The sequence below is a fragment of the Daucus carota genome, chromosome 9, assembly GCF_001625215.2.
Source record: "Daucus carota subsp. sativus chromosome 9, DH1 v3.0, whole genome shotgun sequence".
NCBI classification, from domain to species: domain Eukaryota; kingdom Viridiplantae; phylum Streptophyta; class Magnoliopsida; order Apiales; family Apiaceae; genus Daucus; species Daucus carota.
Window position 1 is genome coordinate 3,327,451 of NC_030389.2, and position 22,516 is coordinate 3,349,966.

General features: G+C 33.2%; 3 protein-coding genes across 5 annotated transcripts; 2 read left to right on the forward strand and 1 right to left on the reverse strand.

Annotated features, from left to right (window-relative positions):
• Positions 1 to 753: 753 nt before the first annotated feature.
• Positions 754 to 6,238, reverse strand: LOC108203149 (bifunctional riboflavin biosynthesis protein RIBA 1, chloroplastic). 3 transcript variants are annotated; one of them, XR_001803305.2, is made up of 8 exons: positions 6,017 to 6,237; positions 4,901 to 5,279; positions 4,589 to 4,810; positions 3,991 to 4,313; positions 3,310 to 3,439; positions 2,908 to 3,204; positions 2,117 to 2,447; positions 754 to 1,094 (listed from the first exon to the last, which is right to left on the reverse strand). XR_001803305.2 is itself a non-coding variant. In XM_017371909.2 (7 exons), the coding sequence occupies exons 1-7, from the start codon at positions 6,064 to 6,066 to the stop codon at positions 2,190 to 2,192; spliced, it is 1,659 nt and encodes a 552-aa protein (XP_017227398.1). In that variant the 5' UTR covers positions 6,067 to 6,238; the 3' UTR covers positions 1,698 to 2,189. The 3 variants fall into 3 exon arrangements, 1 of the variants encoding a protein (XP_017227398.1); XR_001803304.2 differs by having other exon boundaries at positions 754 to 1,127; XM_017371909.2 differs by lacking the exon at positions 754 to 1,094 and having other exon boundaries at positions 1,698 to 2,447; positions 6,017 to 6,238.
• Positions 6,239 to 10,209: 3,971 nt separating this feature from the next.
• Positions 10,210 to 18,711, forward strand: LOC108202011 (protein XRI1). The gene is made up of 9 exons (XM_017370369.2): positions 10,210 to 10,351; positions 15,769 to 15,818; positions 15,915 to 16,028; positions 16,116 to 16,339; positions 17,329 to 17,383; positions 17,459 to 17,561; positions 17,673 to 17,707; positions 17,936 to 18,019; positions 18,214 to 18,711. The coding sequence occupies exons 2-9, from the start codon at positions 15,773 to 15,775 to the stop codon at positions 18,480 to 18,482; spliced, it is 930 nt and encodes a 309-aa protein (XP_017225858.1). The 5' UTR covers positions 10,210 to 10,351; positions 15,769 to 15,772; the 3' UTR covers positions 18,483 to 18,711.
• An 806-nt stretch (positions 18,712 to 19,517) lies between these two features.
• On the forward strand, positions 19,518 to 22,147 carry LOC108201041 (pentatricopeptide repeat-containing protein At1g63330-like). Its single transcript, XM_064084321.1, has one exon. It carries the CDS (start codon positions 19,699 to 19,701, stop codon positions 21,580 to 21,582), a length of 1,884 nt encoding a protein of 627 aa, XP_063940391.1. The 5' UTR covers positions 19,518 to 19,698; the 3' UTR covers positions 21,583 to 22,147.
• The last annotated feature ends 369 nt before the right edge of the window (positions 22,148 to 22,516 follow it).

The following is a 22,516-nucleotide window of genomic DNA, read 5'->3' on the forward strand; positions in this document are numbered from 1 at the left end:
GTGCGGCGCCTTGGCAAGGCCCTAACGGGCCCCAGGTGGAATGAAGGCGGGAGTGGGCCTACGTGATGGGTGATGACATATAGGGGATGAGTGATGGCATTTAGGTAGAGTTTTTTTTGATTTGTATTTAGTGTTTATTTTAGTGATTTGTATTTGAGCAATTGCTTATATATATAAACTTATCATTCCAACAAAGATAACATCCATTTATAAACATTAACAAAATTGGTGTCTCCCTTTGCCAGGCCCCTCCTTTTTTTCTTTTTCCCTTTCTTTTTTTGCTAAATCTCCTTTTTTTTGTTGGTACTCTATTTTATCATCTCTAGCGGTCAGAGTTGATGTAATTATCACTCTGCACTTCAGAATTATGTTGAGAATCATATTTAAAATCTTGCAACCTTAGTTGTGTGTTAATAGTAAAGTGACAATTTTCTGATGATCAAGGTTAAGATTATTACAAAGAAACAGTGAACCATTAATAAGTAGGTTTCAAATTGAACATCTTCGTAAATCTGATGCATAAGAAATATCGTAACTTTTGTACATGGTCTGATTTGAGACTGTTCTTGATTGTATGTTAAATTGGGTTAATTTTTGATTAAGTTTTACGTTTAGACCCTAAAACGTAAAACTTAACCAAAAATTAACCCGATTTAACATACAAGTTATTGCCGTGTTAAGCCTCAATCAAAAGAAGATTCATGCGATTAAAAACCAATTATATATCGACAAGAATAATAATGCAAAATCATGAACGCATCAAAAAAGATCTCATTATAAGTAGCAGGACAAATTTCCAACAAATCATTCATGAATCTATGCCATAAAAGCAATTACAAATGCACCCAAAACAACAAATCCAACAGATACACAATTCAATGCAGCACCGCTTTCTGATGCAGGTGCTTCTACAGGAGGTTTCGACATGGAAGGCGACTGAGAAATGACTGGAGACGGTGTTGGAACCACTGGAGGCCCTCCTTCAGGAGCTGGCACCGGAGATTTTACTGGAGAAGGTAGTACGGCTGGAGTCGGGGTCGGAGCATGGATAAGAGAAGGTGGTTGCACAAGCGGAGAGCCTGATCGTGGCACCGCTGCATGAGAGATCAGAGATCCAAATAACAATGCTGCTAGCATGAGAACAGGAAGATTATAGGAGGGTGACATTCTGATAGAAATGTTATGAGAGTTTTGGCGAATGAACTGGCAATGTATGTTGCTAATATATATTGAAAATTTTGCATAACAGCTAGATGGATATTGAATTCTAATAGGCTAGTCTTTAAATCATTTGGATATCTTATTAGAATCTTTTTTTCTTGTTATTGTCGATTACGGTTTCGGTTTTTAATGGTGTGCTCGTGGGCACAAACAATAAGCACAAAAATTAATAAGTTTACATTATTTTGATTGACTTACATTTTTTAATAATGACAGACCTCCTGCATTCACAACAACCACACCAATCAAAATACACAAAATTCATAGATTTTAATGCTCACAAACCCTTATAGTTTTAAGTAATTGGTCACTGGAAGCACACACAACCAGTCATCCACCATTATCTAGGTGAATTATTTTTACATTTTTTTCAAGAAAAATGCTATACCCCACATTTGTTCCCAAATCCCGAGTGCCAATCTCTAATTAGATGCCTTCGCAATTAAATAAGATCGTATCTTATATGCACATCAATATCACCTCTCTAATCATATGCATTCGCAATTAAATAAGATCGTATCTTATGTGCACATCAATATCACCGATTAAAATACACCATACGGCCACGTTACATATGCCACATCTTTCGGGAATTCTTTTTTGGGACACAATTCAGGGTCTCTAGCAGTATATCTTTTACATTTTGCTTCAGATATCATAATCTGCGGACCATAGAGCTTAAGACAGAACAAATGTTGATTGTACTTGGTTTCCCCACACCCATATTCAGAGTAGTATTAGAACTTCCAATTTTATGCCAATGCAATATGTCATGGTTACTGGCTAATATACCCTTTGGCTAAAACTTTGATAATTATGGCATTGTATTGTAGATTTCTCTTCTCATCAATACGATCTTACTGAATCTAATCAATAAAACGATATAATATATTACCTTTGAGTTGATACTAAAGAAAAAGCTATGTAAACATCTCAGTTGTGTCATTTCTGAATCGGAAGAAGGCACATTACAACTTGGATTGCTCTCCAGTGCTTGGTTTGCCATCTTCAGTGACAACATTGATGACATTGCTATTGAATCCTTGGCTGTAAACATGACCCATTTTTGCACGTTTTGTTTCTAGATATCTCTTGTTTTCCTTTGTAATAAGGGTCACTAGGGGAACTCTTCCTGAAACTGCTAAACCATAACCCTTGAGCCCTATATATTTTGCAGGGTTGTTCGTCATTAGTTTCATTGTTCGAACCCCTAGATCTCTTAGTATCTGAAATAATCAAAGAGGTAGGAATTATGGACAAATGACAATACACTTGCATAGAACAAGAAAAGTATTCTACTGTTGTAGCACACAGTGAAGAAAGAAAAAAAACTTTATGTTCTTTTAATCTTTGTAAAATGTGGCTCAGTCATATATTCTAATAGACATAAGTTCATTATTGAGTTGCTAACTTCTTTCAGAAAATAATTTACTTAAGTTTGTCACACATCTGAAGCATACTATAGGACGCCTTCATAAATTTCTATTTTTTGATGGTCTTCTATTCAGTGTCAAATCGTCAATAATATATAACTGAGGAGAAGACTATGTGAATGCAGTTTTATTAACTAATGTATTTGAATATTGGCATTATTCTTTTATTCTATTAATATCTAGTTTAACTAGTTTATGCAAACGCCACACTGTAATTAAATCATCAGTGATGAAACTAGGCACTAGGCAATACCTGAGCACCAATACCATACTCTCTTGAATCAACAGGTAGGCCCAATTCTTCGTTTGCTTCAACAGTGTCACGTCCATCATCTTGCAGATTATAAGCACGGAGCTTGTGGCCCAATCCGATTCCCCTTCCTTCATGCCCACGGAGGTATACTAATACACCCCTTCCTGCAGCTTCAATTTGTTGCATCGCCAGTCCAAGCTGGTTCCCACAATCACATCTTGCGGACCCAAATATATCTCCTGTGAGGCATTCTGAGTGTACCCTGACGAGAATATCTACTCCCTCCCCTATTTCACCCTGTGTAATACACAAAAACTTTGAACATAGGCCCAAGTACCAGTTTGCTACTTTAAACTTCCAGCCAAAAGTGCATGCAATTAGAAACAGTTGAAAATTACTCACCTTAACCATTGCGATATGTTCAATTCCATCTATAATTGACCGGTAACAGTAGGAAGTAAATGGTCCCCACATTGTAGGTATTCTGGCAGAAGAAGCACGTTCCACCAGGTGATCCCTCTTCCTTCTATATCTGCAAAAAACAAATCCTTAGCTAAGCATGCTACCACCAAAGTAGATACAAGTTCATAGAGCATATGCGATCTGATATAGCCATGAGGTCTGAACTTTTTAATATCCAATATAAAACAATAAAAGATGGACATAACAATAATTTAGATCAAGAAATACGGACTAGTGGAAATCCATTTATATCTCTTATTAGAAGTACATTCCCCTTGCTATACTGTAGCATATGTGCAAAACAATGGTAAATTTCTTACATAAAACAATAAAGTATACAGGACGCATACAGTCTGATCACTGATGTGCTTAGGTATAATAGTAACCACTAAATACTAGATTGTAGGCTTCGGCTATAAATGAAAGAGGCAACAAGATCGAATATATATGCCACATTTTCAAAAAGAACTCTCAAGCCACGACTCCACATAACCAGGGATACTTTTACAACTCCATTCAGGATTCAAAGAAATGTTTGAAATTCTAACCTAAATGTTAAATGAACCATATAATAATGTAATGTCACTGAAGAATGTATCGTAATGTGATTTCCTAGCCTACCTGATAAGATCAGCGATAGACACAATTTTTATGTTCTCCTTTTTTGCGAATTCCTGAAGCTTTGGTAATCGAGCCATGGAACCATCTTCATCTACAATCTCGCATAAAACTGAAACTGGTTCAAGTCCAGCCAGCACAGTAAGATCAACAGAAGCTTCTGTATGACCAGCTCTCTTTAAAACACCTCCCTCCCTGTATCTCAATGGAAATATATGGCCTGGACGATTGAAATCCTCTGGTTTTGAATCTTTGGATGCAAGGGTCAGTATTGTTGTTGCCCTATCACGAGCTGAGACTCCTGTAGTTGTACCTTTTTTAGCATCCTACAGGATTTAATGAGCAGATGTAAGTGTCAACAAATTAATGCTGAAATAACCCCCAACACAAATATGTTACAATCTGATCAATAATTATCATGCTACTGTCTTTTCAAACAAAGATTTGCACTTAATAATAATTCAAGGGGTGCACTTAATGATTTTAAAATTAATGAATTTTAATAATAGGCCATATTACTAAGCAGTAAGCACAACATTTAAAAATAATATTGGAACGATATCTTTGACGTATAAATAAGGCTGGTAAGGGATTTACATACCACTGACACTGTAAATGCAGTAGTAAGTTTCTCCTCATTATCTTTATGAGTAACCATCTGAGGAAGCTGCAACCTCTCCAAGTCCTCTTCTTTCATGCTCACACAAACAATTCCAGTTCCATGTTTAACAATAAAAGCCATAGCCTCGGGCGTAACCTTTGATGCCGCCATAATTAGATCTCCTTCATTTTCTCTGTCCTCGTCATCTACAACCACCACCATCTGCAGTTTTAATATGAAGCATAAATTTTTTTACACAGATGCAAATATATTAAAAAAAGTGCCCGACATGATAACTGAGTAAGAACCAACCTTTCCTTGACGAATGTCTTCAATGGCCTGCGGAATGGATGACAATCCAACTGTGGGATGATCCAAGTCATATTCATTACTGTCAACAGGGAAAATACTGCCTGAAGGAGAGGTGTCTGCTGAAAGTGTTCCTAGAGCTATCGAATCAGGCTGTACCTCGATCCCAGCTGAAGATGAACAGTGAAGAGTACTTCTCCAGCTTTTAGGATGAGAATACAGGCCTCTGCTTCCAGATGGTAGAGTGGAATTGACTTTGTTAATAGCCTTAATACAAAAACCAGATCTACTACCCACTGCACTAGAAGAGTCTGATGTAAATATGTTTGCCTCAGTCAGATTTACGAGTTGTGCATTGGACAAAGAAAAGACCTTCTGTGTCCTGCATATGAGACTCTCATCAGAACACATGAAGACTCGGTGATCAAATAGAAGTGAGTAACATTGCTACAAATATCATATCAAAGACGGGCAAAAAAAATGAATGGGTTAGATCATTCTTGCAGTCCAAAACTTGTAAATGGCATTCGATCGTGCATCCGGTCACCCAAATACCTATAGCAATCTCTAAATGATTAGCTAAACTTTCACCTAAGAAAAATAAAATGGAAAAGGCTTTGACCCTACTTGCCATCAGTAAGAGAAAAAAAATCCCCCTTTGACCCTTTCCGCCAAATTCAGTGTTATTCTCCGTTTGAAAACACCGCCAAAAGCAGTAACATTCCAAAGATATTCTAATCAAATTAACTTTACCTTCACAACTCCCATCCCAACTTAAAGTATGGTAATCACTTATCAAAGCAACAATTACAAGATACATAAAGTTTCGAATATACTCATTTCAAGCTTGTATCAATCAAAGCAACTGGAATAGCATTGCTAATTCAACAAAACAATGTAACAGAATCAACTTCAAAAAACATCAAAATCTTGGATCTACAAGTCAGCAAAGAACCATATTTTCTTCTTATTCACTCTGAACTCATTTCTAAACTAAACCAACTAAAGAAAATCATGCAATTAAAACAAAATCAACAAAAGGGGTCAAAAAACATCACAATACACACATTTGCAAACAACAAAATCAAAACAAAGTAAAGATTTACAGAGTGAACTCACTGTAATCTGGGAAAAGCTGATGATGGACCAGACATATTCATGGCAGCCATTTGTGTTCTGTCCTAACCTTAAAACCTTAAACTTTATTTGGGAAATTTGAGGTTTCAAAATCTTGGGAATATGTGAAACACCCAACTGGATATTTCATTTGCTTTATGCAGGATTTATAAGGATGAACAAGATTTGAGCACACAAAACAACAAGTGGGCCAAGCAACCAGGATTCTTTAATGAAAAAAATGATATTATAAGCATTTATCAAGAGGATTTGGTGTGATTTTTGGTTATCTTAATTAATTTTTCATTAAATCAAACGAGAAGTTTAAGCATGCCAATAACGTGAAATAGTGAAATCATGTGCAGATAAGTGAAAGTCCACGGTTAGGTAGGTTAGGTAGGTGCATGCATAGTATGAATGAAAATTTCACAAAATGATACTCTCAACCGTATAAAAAGGATATTTTGTTTAATGTTTTTGAAATTTTTTAATGAATAAAAATTTTGATTTATATGTTCATACGAAAAAATGTTAAAAATAACTTTGAAAATATCTTCAATATGCGTCTTAAATTACGTATAAAATGTCAAAAAAATTATGTATAATATAAGTGAGAGTTTGTTAGGCTAGTTTGAGCGGCTCCAAACTTGTAAGACAATTGATTAAACAAATAATTTAAAATTTATTTAATTTATTTGAATTTAAGAGTTTTGATTATAATAATTATTTGTATTTTAAGAATAAGATTTTTTTATTATACTAACATTTGAATATACAGAATTTTAAGTGAAAACACAATTTATATTCTTAAACAGTTTATTTATTTAAATTCAAAATTTTAAATAAAATTATGATATTCAAACATATCATTAAATAATATATTTTTTTAAAAAAAATATTTAAATATAAAAATATCTTCAATCATGAAAAACCTTTTAACTAAACATTGAGTTAACATATAAAAATATAAATATAAGCCGAGAAAATATCATACTCCAACCATCCACAATAATTTAAACATCCATACCTCTATTGTGGATATTATATTTTTCGAGCCTTTATAGGTATGTAAAAAATATGTACAAAGATTGCATATCATTTATTATCATATTAAACTTGTATATTTTATTTTAATAATCTAAATATTAATAAGTGATAACATATTATTTTTAAATTATACTACCTCCGTCCCTTTTTACTTGTCACTTTGACTTTTTGCACGTAACTTAAGGTGATTAAATAACATACTTCTACTTATTATTTTTAAAATTTTCTTTTTTTGAATTAAAGCTTATAGTTTATATTTTTATTCACAAAAAGAAAATTTTAAAAATAATAAGTAGAATTATGTTTTTTACTCACCTTAAGTTACGTGCAAAAAGTCAAAGTGACAAGTAAAAAGGGACGGAGGTAGTAACTAACTAATATAACTGATGTCATCAAATTTACAAATCCAATTTAACCAATTAACAAACGATTATAATCAGGGATATGCTTTAAGTATGTCGTATGATTTAACCAATTAACGATTATAATCAGGGATATGCTTTAAGTACGTGGTTTTCACTTTGAAGTTTGAACGAAGAGGATTTGTATGCGTCTTTCGTATGGTTGTCTACGGGTGGTTACGTGAAGAAGGCTTTCTCTAAATATGGGGGTCTGGTTAAATTATTGAATAAAGAGCCTGAAACTTGCCCGTGTGAATGAAAACTATGTGAGGGCATAATTTAGATTAAATTTATATTTATGTTATTACTCAATCTTTCCTAATCGCCGGTGTTTATATTGATTTAAACGGACTTTGGAGATAATTGTAATTTTAGAGTAAATAACAGTTTGTACCCATTAAATTATAACGCTTTTTCGTTTTGGTCGTAAAGAATTTATTTTGCATAACACAACTCATGATATTAATCTCGCTTCGTTTTGCACCCTTTGACCACTTCCCGCTAGATTTGACCATCAACTCTAACTGTGGGAGGGTTATTGCTGTAATTTGCTAACTAAACTATCGGTGTAGACAAAACGCTAGGACTTGCAATTCTAAGATGTTACTTATCTTGTTTATTTTATGTTTTTTATGCAATTCTAAGGAGCTCTAATTATGCTTAATTGGTAGAAACTTGATGAGGAGAAAAAATTACAAGAGGAGGGAGCAATTACTAGCTCAAAGGAACCTAGTGCTGCTGACAGAAAGGTATAATGTTAAGAACTTTTAATATTGGTGTAAATATTTTGTCAATGATAGAACTTTTAAAACTTGTCAATTTCCTGTAAAAAAAAAGGTGCAATTCGAAGACACACCTGCAAGCAACAAAGAGGATGGACAGACCACAGAAGTTAGGACTTCACCAAGAACAAAGCAATTGGCCAATAACATGTTAGGACTTCACCAATAAAAAGTGGTGGCAAGATCATACCATCTACCACGACCACAAGTGTACATGGCTAGAAGTTTACATCTCTTAAAATTTTGAAAGATACACTACATGAGAGGAAAACTGGTAAAAGAAAGAGCAAAATTTGAAACATTGCAGAAGTTGTTTTTGTCAAAGTTACCACCCACTGCAGACTTTATTTCTTGGCCAACTGTTTTTGTAGACATTTATGGTTGTATGATGTTCTTAGATTTGAATCCTTGATTTTATTGAGTTGGTGGTAGCTTTGCAGTAAATGTTGCTTTTAAGTGTTGCAACTGCCATTTGGTAAATTTGTCTAAGACTTTATGATACTTTCGAACATATTTATCTATCTGAACTTTCTTACACATGTTCTTCTATTTTCCATTATTCACAGGCAAATATATACACTTCATGTTCAACAATTTCACAACAATAAAATCACAAATAAGAGATCAACTACATTGCATTCAGTGACAAAGGAGATGTTACAGATTCGTCTACAATCCATGATGAAAAGCAATACAAGAAAATCATAAATCAAGTACAGAGTAGTAGCAACAGGGCCTTGCTACAACCATCTTTTTTTTCCACATTGCCAACAGCAATCCTTTCCATTTCTTCTCCATCTCTTTTTTCACCCTCAAGAATGTTTATCTTTCTTATAAGACTAGGAATGATTGCTTGAGCACGTGAACACAAAGGGGATCTATCCACCGGAAATAATAATTACAACAACGATAAGGACATGTCAAGAATCTTCGCCCAGCATTTGCGGTTGTCCACGCCGCTTGTTGAACCGCCCATTTCCCATAATAGCAGTTGCTAGCCATGGATTTTCACCATGGAAGATGTAGATATATGGGGGTGTGTGTGTCTGACTATGTATAAGAAGTCTAGGGTTCTTATGTTTATACTAAACATCGATTAGAGCCGTTAGAGTTAGTAAATTACATTAATAAACCGCCACAGTTAGAGTTAACGGTCAAATCTAACGGGAGGTGGTCAAAGGGTGCAAATCGAAGCGAGATTAAAAATATGAGTTGTGTTCTGCAATTTTTTTTTAAGACCAATACGAAAAAGCGCTATAAGTTAGTGAGTGCAAAGTGTCATTTACTCGTAATTTTATAATAGTTGTTGTGTCTGTATTTTTGGTATGAGATGATCTTCTAATATTTAGTATTTTAAATTTTCATGTGAAGAAGATAAACGATAAAATAAAGAAGACTTTATGTTAAGATCAACGAGCTATGTTACAAGGTCGATGGGTGCCCTGAAAATTTAGGATGTAGTCTAATGAAAAATGACTTAAATTTATTTAGTTTTACTAAATAAAAGTGTTTCCAGAAATTTTCAAAAATCACTATCGTATGATAGTGTAATAACATAATTTAATAATTTTTTAAATTCAATATAAATTTTTATTTAATTTTTTACTAAATAGATATATAAATTATATTAATTTCTAATTTTTAATAATTAAATTAAATTTTCTGTATATAAAATATTATTTTTAGTTTTTTAATAATTTCAAATGTAAATTATCAATTGAAAAAGAGAAAAATAAGAAAGGAAAAGCGAATATCTACTAAGGATGAAAATGAATAAGGAGATATATTAAATAAATCTAAAATTAAAAAAAATAAAAAATAATAATTTTATCCAACAAACCCTCACAATATTTTTCTTTTTTTATTAATTAACCCCAAAACGGCCCCTAATTTTATTTTAAACCCAACTACCGAGACAAACCTAAAGAAATTCAAATATTTGAAGCCCATAGGACCACCAGGAGAACATATATAAGCAAACTACTCGTTGGGCTTCAACATCTCTCACTCCCTTGCGTTGCAGCCCCCAGCAGTTTTCTTACATTTCCTCAAGTTTTTCTGCCGATTTCAACGATCATTATTTATCTTCATCGAACACAGTCAACAAGGTATATCAATCTCTCTCTTAAAGTAACTCTATATCTCTGTTTTTATTACATGTATATATGCCATGTTCTTGGTTTCTGTAATTTTATTTTAATCTCTATGTGCATATAACATCTGTCTGGGGGATTTAAGGGTGACCCTTTTGAGATTAATGTGTTAAATTGTCAATGGATCAAATGGGTCATGTTCATTTTTCTAGTTTTTGTGTTTCTTGAGTGCTTTGGTAATGACTGTATTGAAATGTTTGTTGATTTTTAGCTAAATTAGTGGAGAATTGAGGCTAATGTTTTTGTAGACTGATTTAGATAGTTGGTACCTTGTGGTGGTTTTGGAAGTACCATTTCCTTTTGTGTAATTGGTTATCGGGTAGCCGTTAGGATTGGAGGATTGAAACCACTTGATTTCCGAAATAGTAACATTAATTATATTTGGCTATTCACTATCTTTGTTGCATATTAAACTCTAAATGAAGTAGCTTATGTGTATTATTTTAAGGTATTCGTGCTCTTGATATATGTGTTGGCGTAGATACCTATTGTGAACGTATGTAAGTTATATGTTCTGCGATTCCTTTTTATGCAAGCCTGGGTTTGATATTCGGCAATTGTTCATGGTGTATTACTTAATCTTCTTTGGCTTGTTTAAAGACTTCCTTGAAATCATTAGGCAGACTTTTCTTTTATTCAAATACTTCTTGCATCACATTTATTTAGATATGCAGGGCCTTAAGTAACTTTAAAATTTGTTAATCCAAATCATAAGAATGGTTCAAGGTATTTGGTATAAGCTATGCACATTCTTTTTCTATTGGATTTTCACACTATGTACATGCTAAGAGTGGGTCATGAGAAATCTAGCACTTATTCTTTGTGTGCTATTAAAATTATATACCAGCCCAGCTTAGAAAAACTCAAAATCTAGTAAAATCGTGTAAGAACTAGAAACAAAAAAAATAAAAAAAATATTCCAAATGCTTGTGTTTTTAAAGGCACGCCTATGTGAGAGGCACAATGCTGCCTCGCTTTTCCGAATAGCTTGTCTGATTTGAGGCAGCTTGAAAACCGGGGTAGACAGGTGAAGCAGGCCTCGTTAATTTCAAATCCAGTTTGTAATATTTCTATAAAGGTTATTGGTCAACCAAATATTAAAACAATTTCTACTGTTGTAATATTTTTTTCCCTTTATCCTTCTTTTTTTTGTTATGTGTTGATATGATAAATTATTTTTCAGTTTTGTTACTCTTTTTTGTGTTGGGATACCATTACATATATTACATTTATATTATGATCAAATTTTATTAATTTCATACATTTTTATGTACACATTAAGTTACTATAAGTTGTTACTTATATTAAACCTCTAACTCTAGGAGCCACATTTAGAGAGGCTGCACTTAACCCACTTTGCTAATAGAAAACTAAAATATGCATTAAAAGGAAGAGATTTTATAGTAGAAGACAGGTACTTTTTAGCGGAAGGTAAACAACTTATGTATATAGAAAAAGTTTATGAGCTACATAGGACAAGTGGTTGAATTTATTAACATACTATATTTGCTAATACAAGTTAGACACTGCAATTTACTCTATTTTGAATAATGCATCCAAGCGAAAAAGTGCTACTCTATTTACTTTAGTGCTGAATATCTTGAAGTCTAATTGAAAGAAAAATAGTCTAATGCACTACAAAATGTAGTGAATTTGAAATTGGTTTCAGCGTACTTTATGTCGAATATGTTAGGCTTGCTAAGTGATCTATAACTCCACAATATTATTATATTGTCCGCTTTGGGCTGAGCCCGCATAAAATTGTTTTTAGGCACGTCCCAAAAGGCCTCATACTCATGGAGTTATCTGGCTGCGAGATTTATACTCATGGAGTTATCTTGCTGCAAGATTGTACAGAACGTTATAACTGGCTCTGATACCACTGTAAAGCTTGCTAAGTGAGCCATAACTCCACAATAGTATGATATTGAATGTCCGCCTTGGGCCGAGACCGGGCAGATTTATTTTTGGGCACCTCCAGTTATCTGGTTGTATTCTAACAATTTGCCCCTCCCACAATTGATGTGGTACAACTCCTAACAGGTTAACAATATGTGATATCTTTTCTATATCTATTATATACTATCGTTGGTTATTTTATTGATGATTCAATTTGATAATGAATTATCATCTGCGTCGATTTTTTTTTTTTAAAGTTCGTTGAAGCGAAAGTTACATAAAAATAATAAAATCAAGTTGTACAATGCATACACTATAATTAGCAAAATATGAAAATTAATTATACAAGAACCATATATAGCCACTCTGAATGTATATTAACATTAATTAGTTAAACTAATAAATATTAATATATGTATATATAATTAAAAAGAAATATTAAATATGAATGAACATATATGGAATATCATAATATGAGTCAATTGCTAATAGATATTGTTAAAAAAAAGAAGGTAACAGTTTAACTCATTTATATGAATCTAATATCTTGTTTATAGAAAAAATATAAATGTAACTTCGAAATAAGATTTAACATTAAAACTTGTACAATAAAATTATACATATTATAAGTCCTTCGTGCATCGCATGTGTTATAAGCTGGTTTCTTGTCATTTTACCTAAATAAAATCTCGAACAACTGACCGCCAAATAATAAATCTTTGACTTTAACATTATGATGTCTATAAACATGGCTGAGAGCCCGTACGAGTGCTAAATAATCTGTATATTATTATGATGTGAATAAATTTCAAAAAATCACAACTTGTATTATATATATGTACTATTTTATTAAATTTTAAATAATAATTTTACATAAATGGATTAAAAGCTATAATTGAATTTAAAGTGGATTTAAGTGGCGTCAAAGCTATAATTGGATTTATAGTAGATTTTAAATCAGAATTATGATTGTGATTAGAATTAAATCTTAAATAAAATTAACATGTAAAGATATTATAGAACTATATTATTGATCTAGCAATACTATATTTATATACAATTATAATCTTACTTAGAAAAAAGTTATCTTTTGTTGATTATAAAAAGTATTTGTAAGTAAATTACATGGCTTTTAATTCCTATATATGAAAAGCCCATATTTTTCACTTTGTTACCAATCAATATCTTATTTTAAGATCCGTTTTTGTTTTTTATTAAGTCTATCCCAAACTAAAGTTTTAATAATTATATTCCTGTTATTTTAGCATAGGTCAAATACTATCAGACCAACCGATCAACCACTATTAATATTTGAGACACTTAATAGTGTTGTACAAATAATATTTTAAATTGTTTCGAGTGTCTGATTGTTTTTAAATCAATGCTTAAATAAATGTTGTATACATTTAAGTTGAATGAGGAAAATTATTCCTTTTTCGAGAAAAGGAATTCGTTCGCACTATAAGAATTATAAATATTTATTGGAAATAAGTTATGTCATTTTAGTGCTTTGTCATATTATAATTTTTTTTAATTATCTGAATTTCCATTAACTCATTTTTGGTTATTATTTTAATTACATATAAATTTTATAGATAGTGTAAATAAATGAAATGATAGCTGGGATCCGTGTTTTTTTCTTCAATTTGCTTTGTCAATCAATTTTGTTACTTTGAGATTATCGGCATTTTGTATGTGCTGGGCCCCAATTTGGAATTAAGACAAACAATAGTAGTTTCATTTTGTAACGTATGCATCACTTTGCCTTACGTTAGATTTTTCTAACTTAAATAATCATTTACAAAAACGTCCATCTAAAGATGATTTACCTTGCTATAAAAATATCTTGAAAAGAAGGTTTTTCATTTCGTAATCTAATCCGTTGATAGTAATTTTTAACGGTGTAAGATGCATTTCATACAATCAACTTATTTCCAGTTTTGGGTGTGGAACTAGGCTCAAATATATGTGTAGCATTAATGTGCAAACATATCCCCAACCATTATTTTCCTATTTCACCTGCTATATAATTACTTCTGTATCTCATCAACACTATCTTTTGGTCTATCTCTTCAAGTAACTCTCTCTCTCCTTGTCTCTCTATATCTCTATCTTTCTATCTCATAATTTTCCATATTAACTATTTCGTGTATTTGTTGTTTATTTTACTCTCGACGTGCATATAGTTTTTTCTCAAAGATTTTACGGTACCTGTTTGTTATTAACATATTAATTTTCAGGTGATCAATTTGGCCATGTTCATTTTCTAGTTTGGGTGCTTTTAAGATGACAAATATAAGACACCAATTTGGTCCAACCTAATTGGATCGAACAAAAAATTGGATCAAACGAAACCTGATTTTCCTATTCGATTTATTTGTTTTGTCTTGAACTGACAAGGTCTAAGTTTTGATTCAATTTTTATGTTGAGTGAGCCGAAACTTGAAACCATTTACAGTCTGCCGAATATGTAAAATTTAATATAATATTGAATGTGTAACATATTTCATAAATACAAATCATTATATAATGTGGAGCATGTATTTTTTGTGGATTTTTGTTACACAAATAATTTGGATTTTCATGCAGGATTAAGATCGATTTGTGTTTGAATTAGATTTCGGTACCTTTCAGTTTTTGGTCATAAAAACTTGAACTGAACTGAATTAGATCGGTTTAGATTTTCGTGTGTAGTACTTCATATCTATTATACAAAAAGTTATGTTCATATTTTATTAGTATTTATTATTCCTCAATGTTTTATTATTAGTTTAATCTAAAAGATATATAGTGTTTGTACTGAATTTTTCATGTGGTTGGTGAATGTTAATGACATATAAAGAGCTGAACCAAGTAGTACAATGCTTATGATTATCAATAAACCAAAATGTCAAAATTAATTATGTAATTTTTTTTTTCATATAATAATTTAAAAAATTCAAATATATTTTTACTTAAAATATGTACATTTAAATATTAAACCCATTTAATTGAAATAAGAAAAATAATAGAATAATCTTTTCTTGATATAACTAATTTTTTTAAGTTTGTTAGAAGCAAGTTGATTACCTTTCTATTACATGTGACCATATTATTTATTATAAAAATTTATAATAAATCATTTTCAGTTATAAATTAATGTTAGATATATTTGCTCGCTTTGCTATATCACTTGCCAGATATGAAGTAGTTATGCGGAAGTTTTTGTGATATTAATGCTTGATATTAGTTTTCTATCTGTATTCTTTCTTTAAAGTTATGTAAGTTTATATTTCTGCCAGTTCGTGCATTGTTCTTTCAAAACTCTGCAAGTTGTAGTTGTATTCGTACAATTAAGTACATATATTTGTATTCAAATATGTACTTCATTCATCGAGATCATAATGGGATGGTATAATTTCCTGTTTCCTTGCAAGGTGATTTATTATATGGGAATTTGACATTTTAATATTTCCTGTTTGATATGCTTACAGAAAAATGGGGGAATGGCAAGATGATGAGTTTTTTCTCCAAGATGACATCAGTGAGTCCCTCAAATCTTTTTTTACCAAGTACAAAACTTGTCTAAGTTAATGATGCTAATTGCTGATTTGTATCCTTCCCTTTTTGGGGTAACTAGATATACCTATATGGGATGAATTAGGCCAAAGTGAGGAAAGCTTATATTTTGGGTTTAATGATATCACTCCAGCAAAAGTCTGTGGAGATTCGGCTTACCATAATGCCAACAGTGGTAACTTTACTCCCCTCAAGTTCAATAAGAAATAAACAGTAGATAATGTTGATGCTAATACTCTTGAATCTTATGGACTATATGCAGGAGACATATCTAGTTCTAAGAGAATATTTGCTGATAATACGGAGGGAAGGAAGGAGGACATGATGAACTGTTCACAAGCAAAAAGGCGCCGGACGCTGCAATTTGAATGTGAGGCTTTACCGATTCCTTATTGCAATGAAGAGATGTCACCTACATCCCTAGAAGAAATTTTACGGGGTCCTCATTGCAGTGAAGAGATGCCACCTACATTCCTAGGAGAAAAGGTTTGTATCATTTTATATATCCCATGTCTATAGTTAACCGTATTATCCTATTCCGATATTCCTATATAATCATGTATATTCAAGATATGTTTGCTTCTAGTTGTCTAATGTCTAGAAAAGTACTGGGTGTCTTTATCCCCTTGTTTTCTCCCATCAGCAGTGTCCTTATTTCCCGAAAAGTTAGTAGAGAAGAATTGAGGAAGTTATCTATGTTACTCCGACTCTTCTCTTTAGGTTGCCGTACCCGTGTCGGACACTTGGACACTCGGACACTACACTTATTTTGTGTTGGATCCTTTGACTAAAATGTGGACACTTTGACCAATTTAAAAATCAAATATGAGTCACCTTTACAATTTAAAAGAAATATGTGAGAAAAAAGAAAGAAGCAAGAATGGGATTAAGTACAGAAGACGCCTAATTTGCAAAATCCCCTACAAAATCATGTCTAATTTGAGTTATATTGTTCCTTTTTGTTAAGTTGTCTAACTTACCATACTTGTTTATTAGTGTACTACGATGTGTCCCCGTACCCGTGTCCAAAAATAGGACAGTGTCCCCGTGTCCCCAATTTTCAAAGTTCCCAAGTCCGACACTCGGATATGTGTCGTGTCCGACACTCCGTACCCGAGTCCGAGTAACATCTTATGCAGTTCCCTTTTCCTGTTTTTACCCTTTAATTTGTTTTAGACTGCATTGTTATGTTATGTCATTGTAGTTTTATTCATAATACTGTTTCTTAAAACTTATACAATTAACTAAACTAGCTATAATTTTTCTGCTGAAGTATAATAAAACAGGATATAAGCTAATCATTTGTAATTTGTATTATCTTCTACGAAATATATCACGGCAAGTGCAATTGCTGGTATTTTGTTTTGAGCATGAGCAGAAATTATAGACAAATGCATTGGTTGGCGTGTTTGATCTTTTTTATGGTTTTGGTGCACGGCTAGTGTTAAGATCTGTTTGGTGCTCTCTATTTTTAGGATAGAGAAGATACACAAAAAGAGTTTTCCAACATTGCACAGTGGGTTCCTGGAGGTTTGTCTTTTGCAATTCTGAGATGAATATAGATTGATGTTATTATAGAAACTTGATATGTAATATGATCCTCAGGGGATGCATCATCGTATGGCTACAAGGACCTGATTCAATCGTCTGAAGGACAGCTAGCTAATTGCTTTCATAATAATGAGATCCAGTTTAACTCTGATAATGTGTAAGTGTCTCCTGACTTGACATTATAACATCTAATGGAACTGTTGGTGGCTTTATGGTAATTATTTTGCCAGGAAAATTAATTTCTTTGAATTATATTGTGTTTCTACAGGGTTAGGTCTGGTGCATCCAAAGCTCACAATGCTGGTACTTTTTTATAGTAATATTTCACATCATCACATATGTGCATAACTAATTTTATAATCATGATAAGTGCCAATAAAAGCTATTTACTTTGAATAGCAAAAAAACTATGTTTTTCACTTGTTCTGTGGTACTCTAGATTTATATATATTTAGTCATTTCTGTTCTCATTATCTTTTTGCTATCTAATTTAGTATTTCTGTTAACATCTGGTAATATACACTATTGCAGGGTCATCTGGAACCCTCCCAGTACAGGAGGCTAGTGCAGTTCAAAAGAATCACCCTCAATCTCGTCAAAATGTTGTTTTTAAAGGTTCTTTTCTCTTCTTAGACTTCTCTTTTGGAATATAGTAGGAATCAGCTCAAAATCTGTGAAAAGGCCTATGCTTTGAATAACGTGCAACTTTCAACTTCACATTCATAATCACAACATGCATAAATATTGCTGTGAAATTGCTGCAGATAGTAATCTTAGAATAACTCTATAACAAACAATCTTCATCTCAGGTAAGAAGTCATACATGCAAACTCCAACAAAGGCAACATCTTCTGTTGTGTATCCATTTGCATTTATCAAACCTTGTGGTGTTAATGGAGTAATGACTCTAAAGGACATCAATCAGCGGATTTGCACCCCACCAATGTCAAAGCAAAAAGAAGATCTTTCTTCTATATATCCTACTTCAGCTTTCTCTGGAAAGCCTGTTGTTGGTCAGATGAAAATTCACACCGAAGGAGGAAAAGGCTGTATAACAATCTTGAGAACAAAAGGCTGATTCGATGAATAATTCTCCTGCCATCCTTTGTTGGTTCTTGCACTTTTCTCTTTTAATTTCACCTGGTACATAATTGGATTAAAATTTAATCGTTAAGGTGTTCCATAGTCACAGTAAGTGAAAAATGTGGTTACCTTAGCGACATATACCTGTTGTTTTATACCAACTGTGCCGTGAGGTCAGTTGTCTGCCTGAAAGAACCTTGTCGAGGCATAATTTCTTTTGTTCATCAGAATTTTTGCATAAAATAAATTGTTTGGAAACAATGGATTTTAATTTTATACATTGAAGTAAAAACCCTTGTGTTTTAAGCTGTCTTATTTGCCGTGCAAGTGCAGCCAAGGCTGCATTTCTCTCTCAGCATATAATTAGAGTTCTACAGAGAAAATTTTTAGAGAGTACGTTTATTTTGACATATTGTCCTGAAGAAGCTGCATAATGAGAGTGCTATCCTTGTATGAATCCTGTCCTAATGTATCCAGCTCTGCAATAGCTTCCAAATGACACAAATGGTGTTGTACGGAAGCACAATGTCGTATGTTTATATAACATATATTGTAATAATTATAGATATATTTATATTAAATCTATACAAAAACAACATGAACATGTTTTGGCACGAATATGGGTTGGTTTCACTTTGAATTACACGAAACATGAAAATACATTACAATAAAGTAGACAACACAACTTGATTGACGGGTCTATTTAAAGTGATGAAGATGATGGTTTACGGTACGACTTGATTGACAAGTCTACTTAAGATGACGTGGATGATGGTTTTCAAATCATCACCTTAATAGAATATTACTTACTCCCTCCGTCCCATTTTAACTGTTTTTGACTTTTTTACACGTATTTCAAGATGTTAAAAAAATTACATCTAAACATGAACTTTTATTTGATATAAGAATTGAATTTTTTTATTGAGTGTAGATATTATTTTTTTATACCTCAATATACGTGTTAAAAAGTCAAACATCAGTTAAAATGGGACAGAGAGAGTATCATTTATCAAAATATATCAGCCGGTTTTCATACAAAACAGGAGATAAAGGTCAATAACAACCTTATCTCCATCCTACAAGCTAGCAACTTGATCTCCATGAAAATAGGGTACGGTTGAAGACTCCAAGCAGCTATATATATCATTTGAACTTGAAGATGAATACAACTTATCCACCACTCAATTTTATCACTTATATCTACGCTTAAAATGACGAAGATGATGGTGAGACTGAGAAGCGCTTCCAGTGCTTGCTTCAGCTCAGACGCTATTTTTCACAAGGGCTCTCTTGGATTTCTGAGACACGGCACTACTGCTCTTACTACTACTAGTTCTTCTTGTCGTGTTATTACATTGCTTCGTTTGCATTCACTTTGTCAATCCTCCACTTGCCCTAACCCTAATCACATACCCAATCATCACACGGAACTTCAACAATTACTTAACGAGAAATGTAAGCTTGGTTTTGATAAGCTCGACGATGCTCTTGTTGTGTTTGACAAAATGCTCCGTATGAAGCCTCTTCCTACTGTCATCCACTTTACTCAACTCTTGGCCGCCCTTGTCAAGATGAAACATTACTCTGCGGCTGTCTCCGTCTTTTCAGATATGTGCTCTTTTAGCATTTCTGTTAATATAATTACTTATAGTATTGTAATCAACTGTTGTTGCCATTTGAAACGCGTTGATTATGGCTTTGCGCTGTTGGCTGCCATCTTTAAGCGTGGTTTTGTCCCGGATGTTGTGACCTACACAACTCTTGTTAGGGGACTCATTTCCCAGGACAAGTTTCTCGAGGCTGAGCTTATGTTCTCTTACCTTCTCCAGCACAATCAGATTCAGCCTGATGCAGCTATCTTTACAACCATCATTGACGGCCTCTGCAAAATAGGCAACACTTCCCGAGCTATGAGGTTGCTTAGATACATGGAGAAGAAAGGTTGTATGCCGAGCCTAGTGACTTACACCACTATTATTGATAGTTTGTCCAAAGACAGATTAGTCGATGATGCTTTGGGTCTCCTTGCTGAAATGAGTGACAAAGGCATTCAACCAGATGTTGTAACCTACAGCTCTTTAATTCATGGCATGTGCAACCTCAATCGGTGGGATGATATAACACAATTGTTAAAAGATATGGACAGACACAAAATTTCTCCAAATAAGCATACCTACAGTATATTGGTTGATGCACATGCCAGAGATGGAAAGGTCAAAGATGCTGAACATTTTATAGAGTTGATGATTCAAAGAGGCCAACATCCTGATGTAGTCACCTACAGTGCACTTATGGATGGATACTGCTTGAGAGGAGAATTGGATAAAGCGTTTGCAGTGCTCAGTACCATGATAAGTAAGGGGATTTTTCCTGACACTCAGACCTATACCATATTGATCAATGGTTATTGTAAGAAGATGAAAGTAGACACAGCGATACATCTCTTAGAAGAAATGACCCTGAAAGGTTTAACACCTACAGTTGAAACGTACAATACTATTCTGGATGGGTTATTTCGTGCGCGTAGGCTTAATGAAGCACATAAGTTTTATAAGAATATGTTAAATCAAGGTGTTAAACTGAATATAGTGACATGCAGGATCTTGTTGCATGGACTTTGCTGCAATGGACTTGCTGGTGAAGCAATGTCCGTGTTTCATGACATGGAGTCATGTGGCTTACTTCCTGATATACACATTTATAATATTCTGATTCATGGATTGTTCAAGGACGGCAAGGTTGACGAGGCAAGAAACCTTCTTCATAATGTTCGTTTGAAGGGTTTACACCCTGATTTCATATCTTACAACATTATGATCCAAGGATTCTGTCAAGAGGGGTTGCTGGAAGAAGCATATAAAATACTTTTGGAAATGGAAGAAAACAATTGCTTGCCTAATGAAGTTACATACAACACTCTTATCCGTGGATGCTTTAAGAATAAGAAGTATGATGGAGCTTGTGTACTTGTAGATGAGATGTTTGCTCATGGTTTCAAAGCAGATGGCTCTACCACCTCCATGCTATTTGATTTGCTGCAATCGAAGGAGCAGGACCCCGCACTCCTTGCTATGAAGAAGAAGTTCATGCCTTGACTACATCAAGGAAAGAGTTTTGTAAGCTACAAAGTACTTCTAAATCGTTCTAACTTTGTAATTGTTTGCTACGAAATTTGAAGTCAATAGAAATTTGAAGTAAAGCTTTTGCCCTTATCTTCAGTGCTGTTATATAGAAACCTTTTTAACCCTCATGCTTAACACTTCACCTAAACATAAAGTCTAACATATCCGTGCTTGTATTATCCTGAGACTCTGTGAGACCATGTATTAATGCTACAATCCAACATTATGAAAATTGTTGTTACTCTGAATATTGTTGAAATGTGGTATGAAAAATTGTGATTCTGCAACATATATTTCTCATTCCTTCACTACCTGATCCTAGTCCCAGTATTCAATCCCCATATATTCCTTCTTCATCTATACCTCATTTGAAGCTTCAGCAGTTACTTCATTAGGAATATGAGGTTTGTTTTGATATTAACTATTCTTATGTGATTGACTTCAATCAACTGTTATCCGCCATCTTTAAGACATAACAATACACTGTTGCTGTTTCTTTTTAGTGATACTTGTACTTTCTCCATTCCAGTTGATCTATATACCATTAATACCGTCATTAATTATTGTTGTCAATTGAATAGAGTTTAGTATGCCTTTTCATGAAGCGTCTTCTTTTGCCAAATGTTGTTACCTGCACCATTCTGTATCGGGGGTTATCTCCCATGACAAACCTCCGGAGGTTGAGCACTGGTCTGAGAAGCTCAGCATAATCAGACTAATTAAACCTGGTGTTGTGCATTATTGAAATATATGAAGATGAAAGGTTGTATACCCAATATTAGTAACTTTAGGAATTAGCAGTTTCAGTTTTATCTTTAACTGATATATAGGTTGTGTTAGGCTGGCCATTAGCAGTTTCCGCTATGAAATTAGCTATGATCCTGAATGCCCCTATACTCCTGCTTCA